Source organism: Lineus longissimus, chromosome 18, assembly GCF_910592395.1.
Source record: "Lineus longissimus chromosome 18, tnLinLong1.2, whole genome shotgun sequence".
Lineage (NCBI taxonomy): Eukaryota > Metazoa > Nemertea > Pilidiophora > Heteronemertea > Lineidae > Lineus > Lineus longissimus.
In genome coordinates, this window is record NC_088325.1 from 9,819,520 (window position 1) to 9,835,199 (window position 15,680).

The following is a 15,680-nucleotide window of genomic DNA, read 5'->3' on the forward strand; positions in this document are numbered from 1 at the left end:
GGAGACCTGGGAAGGGTGGGGAAGTGAATGGGAAGACCAAGGTCAAAATGTGAAGTCAGTTGATAACCTGGACAAATTTGATGTCCGACTACCCAAAATGTATTTACTTTACACGTCAAGCCACAATTCTTACATTATTTTTCATTCCTTCCAGGCGCTACGACAGGATGCCTATAACCACTTCACTGCCATTTACTACCTCCTACTAGAGAGGTTGAAGTCCCATCGAAGTAGCTTCCCGGTCGATCAGCAGCAAGTTGATTCACGGCGGCGCCGACCCAGCTCTATCGCCGAACAGGCTTTGAAAAACCATGCCGCCGGCAACCAAGGGCGGCCTGCACTTGCTCACGTTAAAGAAGGACCATTTAGTCAAACAACAGACTGCATAACTCCGCCCATCCCGAATTATAATAATCCACAAGATCTTTGTGATATTGACATTGTTCCAATGCACGACGTTGTGAGCTTTCTACCGGAAACGGCGCCGTACACCGGGCGGGAGCGCCCGCCGATGGCGCCTGGTCACATGATCACGACATCTATCGATGAAGGTGTCGAATGTGATCTTTCACAGGAGGACTTTAACAGTAACGTGGATCTGAACTTTACGGGTTTGCCGCGGCGGCATACGTTTTCAGAAACTTCCACGTTACCGAATGTGAATCCGTATTATACTCTTAACGAACTTCCACACGCCATGACGATGAGTACCATCAGCTCAAGTGAGAGTGGCTACTCATTAGTTTCATATTCTCCGTTTCAAAGTATTGACTCGAATTTCGACTCTGATTTATTATCGAGTACGTCTTCTTGTTGTCCTCAAACGGGCCTGACTGTGTGTCAGCAGCAGGTCCAGGACTTTGTGTCGAATCATAATCAGGATTGCGCACTCCAGCAGACGCTATCGACGATGATGACGCCGCAGGGCAGCGGGTTAAATGACGATGGTTCAAACCAACACCGCCAAGCGCACTCCCCGGTGAATTTCCGCGAGGGTAGGCGGGCCTCGGACGGTAGCGTCACGCAGGAGTTAATTGCGTTTCGGCAGAAGTTACAAGAGAACATGAAAGTTCCGGGCATGATTGAGTTGCGCACAAACATTCCTGTTGCTGTGAATCATGTCAGCGAGATGCTGATCGATAATAGTTTAAATGAGCCCTTGTCATTGGCAGCGGATGCCAGCATGTCCTGTCAGTTCCCTAGTCAAGACCAGCACGCCCTTCAACAGGCCACGGGCCGAACGAAACGTTTGAGTTTTCCGTTAGACAATGTTCCACCGCATTTATATCAGTCGATAGGTGAGCCACAATCACAATCAGAATGGACAAATGATAATCAAAATCCTATTTTCGGGTTGAACTCGTGTGAATATGAAAATAAGCCATTGCAACAAAAATTGCTTCAGCATCGTCTGCAGCAAAAACGACAGTATTTGCAAAAACAGATTCAGCTCCAGCAGCAGTTTCAGCGGATGCATCTGGAATCGTCCCAGCGGGAATTGATCAAGCAGCAGTCGTTGCAGCAGTTGATTGGTTCATCGCAGACGCAGCCGATGGTTACGCAGGCTTCTTTACAACAACAACCGATTGTGTCGCAAACGTCAGGTGCCTCGCAACAACAGGTTGTTTCACTGCAGCAAATGGGAACACAGCAACAAGTGTTGCCTGGGCAACAACAGATGGTCACACAACAACAAATGATAGCCGGGCAACAACAGATGGGAACACAACAACAAATGTTACCCGGGCAACAACAGATGGGAACACAACAACAAATGTTACCCGGGCAACAACAGATGGGAACACAACAACAAATGTTACCCGGGCAACAACAGATGGGAACACAACAACAAATGTTACCCGGGCAACAACAGATGGGAACACAACAACAAATGTTACCCGGGCAACAGCAGATGGGAACACAACAACAAATGTTACCCGGGCAACAACAGATGGGAACACAACAACAAATGCTAGCTGGGCAACAACATATGGGAACACAACAACAAATGCTAGCTGGCCAACAACAGATGGGAACACAACAACAAATGTTACCGGGGCAACAACATATGGGAACACAACAACAAATGCTAGCTGGCCAACAACAGATGGGAACACAACAACAAATGTTACCCGGGCAACAACAGATGGGAACACAACAACAGATGGGCCAACAATTTCATCAACAAATGTGTCCTCAGCAAAATCTACCGCAACATATTTTATCGCAACAGCAACAAACTTTAGGTCAGTTGCCAGGTCAACCAATTCTTTTAAATTCTGCTGGCTCCCCTGCCCGTCTTCAAGTAGTTGGTCAGCAATTGCAGAAGCAACAGTCTCTAGTCAATGTGCTTCCGCCGTCGGGACAATTTATTCAACCTCGGGTGCCGGTTCCTGCACAAGGATCAATGCTGCAACAGGGTATGCGCCCGATGGTGCCCCCTGGGCAAGCAGGGCAAGGGTCGCCCCCACTTGGGCGCCAGTCACCGAAACTAGCCATACAGGGTCAAGGTCGCATATCTCCCCAGCTATCGCCGCAGCAAAAACGTGTGCCATTTCCGCAACGACGACAGATTGTTCGCCAATCGTCGTACAAGCTTGCGCAGCAGCAGACGGTCATGCCCCCTATACCCGGCGAAGATCGTATGATATCTTGGCCGCATCGGTCTTCACCGGACTTAATACAGCATTTACCGACCACGAATGAAAATGACGATGATTGCGAGGAGAATATGGACACAGCGTGATGACTTTTGCACATTTTAGCAGAATTCATTGCGGATTTTATTCAACTGATCTGTTGTGGGATTTGGCGATTTTACATATTTCATCCACGTGTTCCTGGTGTGACCTCCTGAACTGCTCTTTGGGAGACATTGACGTAGGATATTGGAGGATTCAAATGGGCATCGTTCACAATCTTAGGGCACAATCTTCCCGAACTGGAAATGTATTTAAGTTCTAGTCCTTTTTTTTCCTCTAGCCTTCGAATAAGAATATTGATAATAATGTGAATTTCTCCCCAAAAGTGATATTGGAATTTTGTCGGACCGAGACAATCGCAACAACTTCTTAATAATTTATGACTTTCCATTGTGTTATTTATTTATTTATTTCGCAGGAAGATGTTGACTTATCAAATTGCGATTGTCTGGGTTTTTCACAAACTCAACAGTTTAAATTTTAAAAAAAATATATTGACGTTCTGTTCCCTGAATATTTTTGTGGCCTAAAGGTGGCCATAATGGTCGATTCAGATCAAATTTAAATACTCGAGTTACACACACCTAACGTCCAGCCAGGGAAATTTCAGGCCTTCTATTCAAGCCACTATTGCCATTGACACTACTGGTCAATTAAAAAAGAAACTAACCCCCGTCATGGGCCTACCAAAATGAACACATACACTGGCTTATTGCAGTGGACGTTAGGCGTGCGAAACTTGAGTATATTAAAGAAACTGTGAGACTGGAGTTTTGTCATTCATTGCATGAGGCCTGAGATTTTGTGCTACTAGTATTTGAGTTTTTGGTTTCTACCAAATTTCCGAAAAAAACCCTGTGAAAATACAATGCTCTGAATATGTGTTTACCTTTTTCACATATTACATGTATGTGTTTGAAGCATCTTAGGAAGACTGAATGATCTTGTACTGTTTGTTATGACATGTATTTTCTGTTATAAGCTGTACAATTCATTATAACCTGTACATTCTGTTATAACCTGTATGATTGATTATGACAGGCACTGTTATAACATGTACAGTCTGTCATTACCAAGGCAGTCTGTTATAACTTGTACAGTCTATCATAACATGTAGGCTTACTGTCTATTATAACCTGTACAGTCTATCATAACATGTAGGCTTACTGTCTGTTATAACCTGTGCAGTCTATCATAACATGTAGGTTTACTGTCTGTTATAACCTGTGCTGTTGTTATAACATGTGCAGTTGTTATAACATGTGCAGTCTATCATAACTTATAGGCTTACTGTCTGTTATAACCTGTGCAGTCTGTTATAACCTGTACAGTCTATCATAACATGTAGGCTAATGTCTGTTATAATCTGTAGGCTAACAGTACATGTATGTTATAACCAATAAGTCTGTTTAGCCTGTTGGCTAACAGTATGTTGTAACCTGTACGGTCAGTTATGACATGTAGGCTTACATCATGTTATAACAAGTTGGCCTAGAGCGTGTTATAACCTGCAAAGTCTGGTATAACAAGTAGGCTTGCAGTCTGTTATAATCTGTTCAGTCTTTTGTAACCAGTGCAGTCTTTTATAACCTGTAGACTTACAATATGTTATAACATGTACAGTCCATTCTAACATGTAGGCTTACAGTCTTTCTGTTGTGTAATCACTGTACAGTCTGTGATAACATGTACAATCTATTATAACCTGTATACTCAACACCTTTACATTACTCTCTGTACTATTTGTAATGTCTGACAGCCTTTCCGACAATCTTTTATCTAACTGATGGTTTAGTTTAGAAACTGTTAACTGTCTGTTGTGTCCCTAGTGGGGAGGGGGGGGGGGGGTATTTTTGTATTGTAATAGTACAACTAGACTCAAATCGAAGAAAAATGTATGTAAATTAAAAAAACAATCGACAACAAAGTATGTACATTTTTGAAGTCGCTAATTTAATTGTATAATTTTCCACCAGGTGCGCTGTTTGCATAAATTATCCTGGTGCTAGTAGTAGTAGGGTGCTTCCCTTTAGGAGGGCTTGGTGTAATTACTGTTAAGAAGGTGCGTATCTGTGTTTTTGTGATACAGTGTCGGTCCCGAGAGATTTTCTTTTTGCCAGGTCATCCATTTTATGCATTTTTTACGTCAAGAAGGGACAGCAAGTGAAAATCAGGAGTGTTCCAGTTTGCTATTGGAAGGGAGGGTATGTTTTGGACTATCTCTCATGGCGTGAACTACCTGGAGCCCCCCCCCCCCCAAAAGAAATTGCCACCCAGGGATTTGCGATAGGTTGATAACAAAATGGATGGCTCATATCTAGTCTTCTTTTTCCCGGTTGATCTGCAGTATAATGCCAGTTACAGATTTTGAAAACATTTTTACAGTGGCTGACAAATTGATAGCTTTTAGCAATTCATATGCTGACTTTTCTGCAGTCGCAATGAAACAGGCCAATGTAATTCTTCAAAAGCCTACGCTGTTGTTAAAATTTTGTATTTTGAATTTTAAAATGTCCAATTGCAAAAATACATGCCGTTGTGTAGACTGATATACAAATACTATAAATACCAAGTTTAAACAAATTTGAATTTACGATAACTGCACTACGGCATTGTGTATTAGTGGATTTCTATTTAACTGGACCACAAGTATTTGCGAACAGCGTACCCCTTAAGGGAAAATCGCTGGCTCACCACAGTTGATGGTTGTACTTAGAATTAAAGTTTTTTCAATGAATGCAAGAATACTGAATTCAGACACAATGGTGGTTTAATACTTGAAAACTTTTTAAAAGTTTGGTAATCTGCCGTCACCTGGATATAACAATGACGACGCGACTGGAGGCTGTGCGATACATTTCTGTTTCCATGCTTGACTTATCGTGCATTGGTAAAGAGGAATATTTCTGGTCCTGTAGAAAATGCTTGTGAAAATATCAAAGTGTACACTATTGTGAATTCTTCCAGACTAAATTCTAAGTCTCTCTCCTTCACCTCGCTAAGTCCCTGCCACTTCACCTTGTAAAGTCTGCTCACCAAAAATCAGTTGGAACTGTTTGAATGTTATCTAACATTGACGGTACTGTCTGAAAAAGTATGCTCTACGATGATATTTACCGAATGATAAAAACTGTCTAGGTGTGAGAAATGGCAGACACTCCCAAATGATAGTAAATATTTCCGAACAAAACGTGTCACTTTGACGTTATTTTATTGTCATTAGAATGTGACCTTTCATTAAAAAGGTCATGATCAGACATGTAGTAACAGCCATTGATTCACCATCAAAATCATGTATTGATTATTATTGATTAATGATTCTTTAGTGATTGATTGTACACGGAATATAGGTCAAAGTTTAAGATGACGAAGCATTTTATGATGACGACATTTTTAACAAATTGAAAATTTTGATTAGATTCTTTTTCGCTATTGCCTCACCAGTTGGCACTCAGAGCAGTGCCAAGACTGCCTCATTTTGGCTTAGAACTCTAGCCTATTTCACACATGCTTCGCCCTTAGTCACCTCTTTGTCCTTCACGGGTTGACCTCAGGTGAACGCTGAAATGACGACAGCCACTTGATACCCCAGAGTGCCTCTGTGTAGACCTATGGTAGTAACAGTTGTCATGAAGCACTTTTGTACAGACCCTGATCAGTGGAAAGCACTATATAAGGACTGACATCGTGGGGCAGCGGTAGCCCAGTGGAAGAGAGTCGGCCTCATATTCAAGAGGTCGTGGGTTCGACTCCCGGCTGAGTCGCTGCTAAGTTCCCCGACTGGTCGAGTTCAAGTGAGCACCTTCTGGTTGCTCCTTGAAACCCCTGATTGATTTCTGTGGAGACTGGGGTAATAAAATGATATCCCAAAAGTGCTTTGAACAGGGAAACGTGGTAAAGCACTATATGAGAACTCAATATTATCATTATTAATATTATATGATTAGGCCCTTTCAGTCACATCAGTACCTTTGAATAAGGCTAGTCTGAGCATGATAAAAAGAACACTTCTGGCTATCTAAAGTAATATCAACGGGCAAAGACTCACTCCTTATGGGGAATTAGCCCCCCAACAAAAAATGAAATGTCAGTCATAAAATTTGAAATTGATAAAATTTGAAATTGGAAAAAAATTTACACAAAAATGTCCATGTCTTCAAATACGTCGTCTTTACCTCTCAACCCCCCCCCCCCATCATTTCGTAATCAGTATCATCAGAAAAGAAACCATCTGTTTATTATTGATAGTCTATGGATTCTGATAGGCTATATTGATTAACTGTAATAACCTAGCAAAGAGCTATCGGTATGTTACAGAAATGTTTCGCTTCAAACGGTTCGGGCAAGGCTGAATGGTTCCAAAATAATTCCACTGACGTCAAGTACAACTGATATCGTGTTTTGAGTGCGAATTTGAGGGTTGTTTTGTTATTCAAAACACTCCTCGCATCTTGCACTCTATCATTGTCCCCAAAGTACATACTCTAGTTACTCCAATCTAAGACCAGTTCGAAATATATTCAATTCTAAGGTAGATATCATTCACATGGACGTTCGCTGCCCTACATCATCTTGGATTTAGACAGACAATGGGTTAACAGCACCAAGTTCTTCGATCGTCATGACGTCATTTACGGACTTGGCCTTGTTTCAATTTTGTAGTGGGTAATCAACCGGGCTTATATCAGTGAGACTAGAGTATGCTTGCATTGTGTCCAAAGGGTGTTAGCAAATTTTGAAAAGATCATACCGTGTATTCTATTCTGCTTGTAAATATTTAATGATTACATCTGAGAATAACAAAAAAAAGATGAATCTTTTATTGTTCTGCCTAAAAATGTTATCAAATACATTAGAAAATGTTTCTTTCGACATGGCTGGATATTGTAAATTTCAATATGCTGGTAGATTACAAATATTCTAAAATTACTAGTATTCAGAAAATATTTTTTTCTTGTGTTATGTCAGAAACAAGATTAGTTTTTGGCCTGATTTTTCGTACCGGTATTGATTTTTTGTCAAGCTAATTGTGCCTCTCAATCAAATGACGGGATGAAAAAATGATGACGTCAATGATGTGCTGCCAGCTGCTAAAATGGTCACGCACAGGTTGCTTAGGAATATTATTACCGTAGTACATGATTTATCAAGTTGTGCAAGACTCATTAGATGGGCGTGCAAGACGCGTTAATCAATTGGCAAATCTCGTAACAATGTTTCACGCACGTCATAATGGTACTTCATCATATACTCCAGTAATACGGTAGAACCTCTCTATTAAGGACACCCTCAGGACTGACAAGTGCTGTCCTTAATAGAGAGGTGTCCTGATAAGAGAGGTCAAATTGAATGAAAACTGCCAATTTTAGTTTTCAAAACTAGTGTCCTTAATAGAGAGGTTGTCCTTATTAGAGAGGTGTTTGCTAAGGGAGGTTCCACTGTATGTATGACGCTGAGCTGGTCGTTCAAAACCGAGAATAAAGTAACTTATAAAAATGTTTATGATATCCACAGGAATTGCGCTCTCTGATTTGTTGAATTGATAAGACGGATCAATTGACAGGTTTACACCATATCATTGACTATGACTTGCAGAATTTGACCTATAATTCTAATTTCAGTTGTCCTGTTCCAGTAATGTGTAAATTATCAGACAAAATGTCAATGCTAGTCCCACTTGTAATTCAATACGAATATATTTTCCGTGTAATTTGAAAATGTTTGTCCAATAATGTCCATAGTCTATAATCTCTTAGTCTAGGTGCCAATTGAATGCAATCAACAGCCTCGCTCTGTGGTTTGTCAATTATCTTTGTGCTTATAATATAACTTATTCTTGTCTGCATGTTGATGTCTGGTTCATGTTGACACATGGTCCATGTCTGGTAGTCCATATTGACGTCTAGTCCATGTTGACATCTGGTCCATGTCAGGTTGTCCATGTTGATGTCTGGTCCATGTTGACATCTGATCCATGTCAGGTTGTCCATGTTGACATCTGGTCCATGTTGACATCTGGTCCATGTCAGGTTGTCCATGTTGATGTCTGGTCCATGTTGACATCTGATCCATGTCAGGTTGTCCATGTTGACATCTGGTCCATGTTGACATCTGGTCCATGTTGACATCTGGTCCATGTCAGGTTGTCCATGTTGATATCTGGTCCATGTTGACATCTGGTCCATGTTGACATCTGGTCCATGTCAGATTGTCCATGTTGATGTCTGGTCCATGTTGACATCTGGTCCATGTTGACATCTGGTCCATGTTGACATCTGGTCCATGTCAGGTTGTCCATGTTGACATCTGGTCCATGTTGTCATCTGACCCATGTCAGGTTGTCCATGTTGACATCTGGTCCATGTTGACATCTGGTCCATGTCAGGTTGTCCATGTTGATGTCTGGTCCATGTTGACATCTGGTCCATGTTGACACATGGTCCATGTTGACACATGGTCCATGTCAGGTTGTCCATGTTGACATCTGGTCCATGTTGACATCTGGTCCATGTTGACATCTGGTCCATGTCAGGTTGTCATGTTGACACATGGTCCATGTTGACACATGGTCCATGTTGACAGCTTCTAAAACGTTCAAGTGGTTTTGATTTAGAGGTAAACTAGAGGGTTGGGGATGAAGCCAAAACTGCCTAAATCTATACTAGACATGTTTGGTGTAACAGATAAAGACAGTCTGGTAAATCAATTTTCATATTTAAAAAAAGTTTTTTTTTTCAAAATATAGTAACACTTCCTCCAAATTAAAAAATACCTGTTTTTGACTCATAAAGTGAAAAAATTGTGAAATTTAAAACACCTGATAGACATCAACTTGTGATGTCTGATAGACATCAACTTGTGATGTCTATTAGATGTCCATTAGTTGTTTGATAGACTTCACCAGAAGTTTTCTTGTGTAGAGGGCAGCGCCTTTAAATGTGTAACTGAATGTGAACACCAATGTTGGTAGAATGTTGGTATAAGCTCAACAACTACTGTGTGAACATGTTTAAGCCATTTGATGTGCATCTGTTACAGATAGGCCTATTGCAGATGAAATAGGCCTACTGTACCGGCATCCCGTCTTAAACACATCGAGACAGTATTTTACCGGCCCAGGTTTAATTCATGTTTGTCGATCAATATAAGTTCAGAAATGAGAAAGATTATTTTACATAATGGGATGCTCAAAATGAGCAAAGATGGCCGTAGAGAAAAAATATACATGTATACTAATGTGTTTACATTAATTATGTGATGTCCGGTGTCCCTTTGAAGGGGACTATAGGCAGGAGCTAGGGTCTAATTGGAGGTCTTTTTGTGACCAGTGTAGGACTTGGTCATGTTTGATTTGCAATTAATATATTGGTGGTACAAAAACATTTTCAATTTAGGGTGACCCCTATTGGCAACTTTGTGTCACTTTACCTGGCTCCTGCCTGTATGCTCCCTTTAATACGCTCCAGCCAATGAGTTTGATGTCCCTTTAAATAATAGATTATTCCACTTTAAAAGTGGCCTTGGATGAGATTATGTATAGATACTTGTAGTTGTAAACAAATGCCAGTGTGCCTGCTGACGGTTAGGACTCGTGTCAACTTGCTTTAGATTTACAATAGACGATACACGCTGATACACGGGCGTTTTTGTGTAGCTGAGGTGACACGGACTAGGAGTACTTGCTGTAAATTTCATGTTGGTTCCTGATGCCACTGCTTGATGGGCGTCGTTGTAATTGACGACCATTTTGACCATAGCAACCCATTTTTACCATAGCAACCAACATAGCAACCCATATGCGGGCATAGCAACCAAAATAGCAATGCATGGGTGAGCATAGTAACCAACATAGCAACGCATGTGCCAGCATAGCAACCAACATAGCAACCCATATGCGGGCATAGGAACCAAAATAGCAATGAATGGGTGAACATAGCAACCAAAAAATGGCATTTTCTGGCTGAGATTTGCATAGCGACCAACATAGCAAGTACTGTGTGTACATAGTAACCGGCATAGCAACGCATATGCGTGCATAGCAACGCATATGTGTGCATAGCAACATCAGTACAGCTGTAGGGGCTACCATGATCTGTTGGCTTTAACATGCGAAACTGCTCTCATTTGTATTAAAGTCATGATGGTTGTCAACACCAACATCGCCAGTCAATCAACCAACCGATCTTTCAATCAATTAATTAATTTAATCATACTGTTCAATACCGATGGGGTCATTATAGTCATCATTAGATTTATCCAGCTGTGGTGTCACGGACCAACGTGTGTCAATTTATCATGATAAAGTTTGCATAATTTACAACGTGTAAAAAGACAAAATTGTATGTTTGTTTTTTTTGGCCAGGATGATGATTCTGCTGGGCCAAAAGTTAAAACTTTTTTCAATCGATTTTTTAGGTTAGTGTGACGTAATGTGGTATAGAGTCTTCTGTTCAGGTCTGGTTGGGTTGACCGAAAAAACTTTCGTAGAACTTGGAACAGTTGAATGACATCCTATCACCACGAGGAATAATTTTCGATTTTTTAAGCGGAGCTAATTGGACTGTTAGCATTATTTACACATCATGACGTTATTTCTAATGAAAATCTAATGATAATAGGACCCTTATTGGACTCTGATTGGACACAATTGCTTAAATCTGCAGCCAATATGTCAGCTCGCTCATACCATTCTTTACCCTGTGACAAGTTGACGTATTTACTTGATTAATGAATGTACTGCACATTAGATGTGCGTTTTTTGAGCAGGGAAATTATAGTCCCAGCTTTTGATCTCAGAATATCACTCCATCCCTCATATCAATAATCTAGTCAGAATATGTGTGAAAATTTGGAATAGGCCGTTAAGAAATTAATTTTTTCGATTAACGTTACTCTGATTTGAAAAATTTTGTGGAGAGGGGATTTAATATATTATATTGTAATATTTTTTCGATCCATGTTCCGGGGTGTGGCTGGCTGAAACTTTTGAAAATTTTCAGCCAAAACACAATTTTTTGTGACTTGTGGCCGGAGCAAGGCAGATGCCCCGTCCCCCGTGCCCCCCCCCTCCCACTAGCTACACCCATGATGGAGAACCAGGCACATAAACATGACCCGATCAAAAGATCCATTATCCTCTGTGAAGAACACTTTGTTTGTTTTGGTATTCCTCAAGACATTCATTTTCAGGAACAAACATTCCAAGAACTACCAAAAAATCTAAAAACCTTTTTTGGAAAAAACATTAAATTTAAGAATGTTGAGATAGAGACAAGAATCAGGACGGAGGGTGGCGTAAATCTAAAAACTAATTTCAGATGGCCATGTAAAAGAAATTCCAAATTTCAAGTCCAGGGCCCGGTTGTTCAAAAGCACAAAAGTCACGTTATCCCTAACAGTTAACACTTAAGGACGTTATCTCTTTCATTAAAATTTTCATGTTAAGACGTTAATGCAAGTATCAATTCATTTCTTGTACCTCCCCTCCTCAAGGGTAGTTAAGCTATCACCACTAATCTTTGCCGATGCTTGAGTAGTATTTATTTTTCCTTTAGTGAAAATTTGGCGAAGCTGGAAAGAATAAGGATGCTAATGTGTCGATGTCTTGTCGAACATACAGCCTTACCCAGTAAAATTAGTTCGGTTACTTTATATGACGGTGATAACTGATATATTGTTGATGGTGATGTTTTGACGAAAGAAAAAGTAGCATTGGTGAAAAAAGGGTGATGCTTGAGCATTAAGATGTCGTTATAGGGTGATAAGGTGTCGTACCCTTGAGGAGGGGGGGGGGGGGTACAAGACACGAATTGATACTTGCATAAAGCTAACAATACATTTGAACAACTCAGCCCTGTTCTCATCACATATCCAGTATACAAACGATTAATTCAAATGGCTTTGCCTGCTGTATGAAGACTATTATTTCTGTGCCAAATCTTCTTTTTTTAGAAATGGAATAAATGCACCCAGATTAATGTTGAAAATTATCTGTAATTTAGTCAGTTATCTGTTACATTACTATAGTGAGAAAAATAGATATTAATTTTACGTAATACAGATCGGAATTCTAAGGGCACACTGTACTTGAGTGTATCTCCCTTTGATAGTGCAAGCGATTAAATTCAATAAAATGTGTATTTTTAAAGGTGAACTGATACTTTTAACAGTTTTTAAGTTGATCCATTATTATCATTATTATGATTATAATAAACATTGCAACAAAAACTTTACAGCGGAAAACACAGTATTTGTCAGCGTAGGGCGACATTGGCCAATAACGTCTTAAAGGAAACCTATAGTGAAACGCTTATAAAAATGGGGAGTTTTGAACGGCCCGGTTAAAACCTAAGGTGAGAATAAGCTTCCATTGATTAATCTTAGCAGTTTCGAGTTCCCCTCAAGTAGTTCATTATGTAGTCAATGAGCTGCATAAGAAGTAATCTCCAATTTTGTTATTTTTACCATGTTCAGCTAGTCTAAATAAAGACTTGTGCCACGACTGGATCTCTTTAATGTGTGGAAATACTTACAAAAATTTGTGAGAGCCACTGGGTGAGGCAGCGTTATTGTGAGTTGTGGTTATTTCTCAAATATAAAAATTGACAGTTCACCTTTAAGGAAAAATAAAGGTAGGGGATGTAAATGGCCCCAATTTTGTGTCGAAAATTGACGAAAAGTCAGGTGAGCTGTATAGGAGGTGTTTTTTAACATATCCCTGGTGTGATGTAAGTTGATATGCAGGTTATGGGCCACAATAGAATCTGTGGAATCCTTTACGCTTGGTGAAATCTAGGGGGGGGGGGGGAGAACTGGAGGTGGTGCCACTTTTGAAAAATGTTGATAAAAGATTCTTGCAAATCTGTTGTGGCCAGTAACCTGTATATTGATTTTAATCACCACCGTGATATTATTTGGACTGGGTGTCCTTCCAGGGGCTTACAGTAGGGTAGAATGGGGTATTTGTAGCCCCTGTATTGTTTGATGCATATGGGGATATCAATCAATATCATAGGCAGGGGCTACAATTACCCCATTCTACCTTTACTTGCTTTTTTTCAAGAAAATTCATCTGAAATCGCCTTTTTTGTCTCTTTTGAATGTATTCTTGTCCTGCAGTTGGTTCCTTTCAAGGCAACTGGTGATTTTTTTGGAAAATGTCCATGTTTGTGTTAATGATAGCAAGAATTGATAATATGTTCTTGATGATAGGTAGGGTGTGTTCCACCTCTCGTCGGATGGGAACCGGTGTACCAGCTCATATTAGAGTGGGTGCACAACCTCCCCACTACGATTTGAACTCGCAGCTGTTTGGAACTCAGAGAGGTTCAGAACACAGAGCTGTTGGGAACTGGTAGTGATTGAAAGGAAAGCATTGCATCGAACCAACAAGCACCGAGACCAAAATTATGCCATGCCCAACACAGGAGCACGTGGTCGTCATCTGCTTGAAGCCTGTCAAGTCGTTTGGCGATTGAGTTGCCCAACATCTCTGCTATTTGTCCATTTTGAGTTCTTGAATATGAAAGTTGTAGTTCCTATGGTTTGGACCGAGACTTTCGCTTAATTTCATCTCAGTTGTAAGAACAGCTGGACAGAAATTTCATCGCAGTTGTTAGACCAAGATCCAGCTGTGCAGAAATTTCATTACAGTTGTTAGACCAAGATCCACATGTGCAGAAATTTCATTACAGTTGTTGGACCAAGATCCAGCTGTGCAGAAATTTCATTACAGTTGTTAGACCAAGATCCACATGTGCAGAAATTTCATTACAGTTGTTAGACCAAGATCCAGCTGTGCAGAAATTTCATTACAGTTGTTAGACCAAGTTCCACATGTGCAGAAATGTCATAGCAGTTGTAAGACCAAGTTCCAGCTGTGTAACAATTTCATTACAGTTGTTAGACCAAGTTCCACATGTGCAGAAATTTCATCGCAGTTGTAAGACCAAGTTCCAGCTGTGTAACAATTTCGTCACAGTTGTTAGACCAAGTTCCAGCTGTGCAGGGAAAACAATGTATCATATTTTCATATTTTGCATGCAGAGTTCAAAATTTGAACCTGGACAGCTATAGAAATCCTGTGAAAAGCTGGTTACGTTTCCCAATCCAAAGCTCAGAACCATACATTACTGTTTTCAAATGGACCAGAGGTGGAATATACATTAGGCAGTGTAGTCGCATTGCTATTGTCTCAGTCACAAGGGTTATATAAGATATACCTTGTTAAAAATGTATTGTTGAGGTATAGAAAAATGTCAGAAAATTTTGCATAAAAATATTAAAATATGAGAAATTTATCTTGTCGTTTGACTCTCTTGATTTCAGTCTGATTTCGGTCCGATTTTAGTCTGATTTCAGTCTGATGAACTCTGTCTGAGGAGACAGTGTGATGTGGTGTTTTCATGGCAGGAAGAATCTCTGATCACTGAATAATGAAGTGATCTAACCGCCCTGGAAAACCGCACCACATTTCTCTAGGGCATTCCTCGGTTCGAGATAGGAATTCCTGGAAATGTCTTCCCTGTCTCTGAGGTCATATCACAAACCCACAGAAAGTGTTAACATTTGTATCAAAATAACAATTAGATGGCTCGGAAAGGCTTCTGTTTGGTGATCCACTTAAAACTGCTGTAAATGAAAGTGTTTTGAGAACCGAGTGTTTCAGTTGCAAGAAGTTGTGGGAACAAAAGTGGTGTTGCATGAGTTCTTCCCTTTGGGGCCATCACTATGATAAACATGCACACGCAGACATGACTGAAGTTGTCTCCCGCGCTAGTGCCTGGTCAAACGGCTTCTGGCAGTAGGGGACAGGGATTTGGAGATGTGGTGCCTCATGCCAACTCTCATCTATCCGTTGAATAGAGCGATGTTGTGGTTCAAGAAGGTGTCTCCCAGTGCTCAGAAGTAGGGACAGGCGTTTGGAGACTTGGTGCCTCACAAACCAACTCCCACTGGTCCTTTGAATAGGAGCCATAT

General features: G+C 40.4%; 1 protein-coding gene across 1 annotated transcript in view; it reads left to right on the forward strand.

Annotated features, from left to right (window-relative positions):
- Positions 1-14,983, forward strand: part of LOC135502471 (serine/threonine-protein kinase SIK2-like) — a 42,728-nt gene extending 27,745 nt beyond the window's left edge. Inside the window, exon 9 of the mRNA XM_064795312.1 lies at positions 155-14,983. Within this exon, the coding sequence (XP_064651382.1) occupies positions 155-2,746 (2,592 nt within the window). The 3' untranslated portion in view covers positions 2,747-14,983. The remainder of the gene's footprint in view (positions 1-154) is intronic.
- Positions 14,984-15,680: the final 697 nt, after the last annotated feature.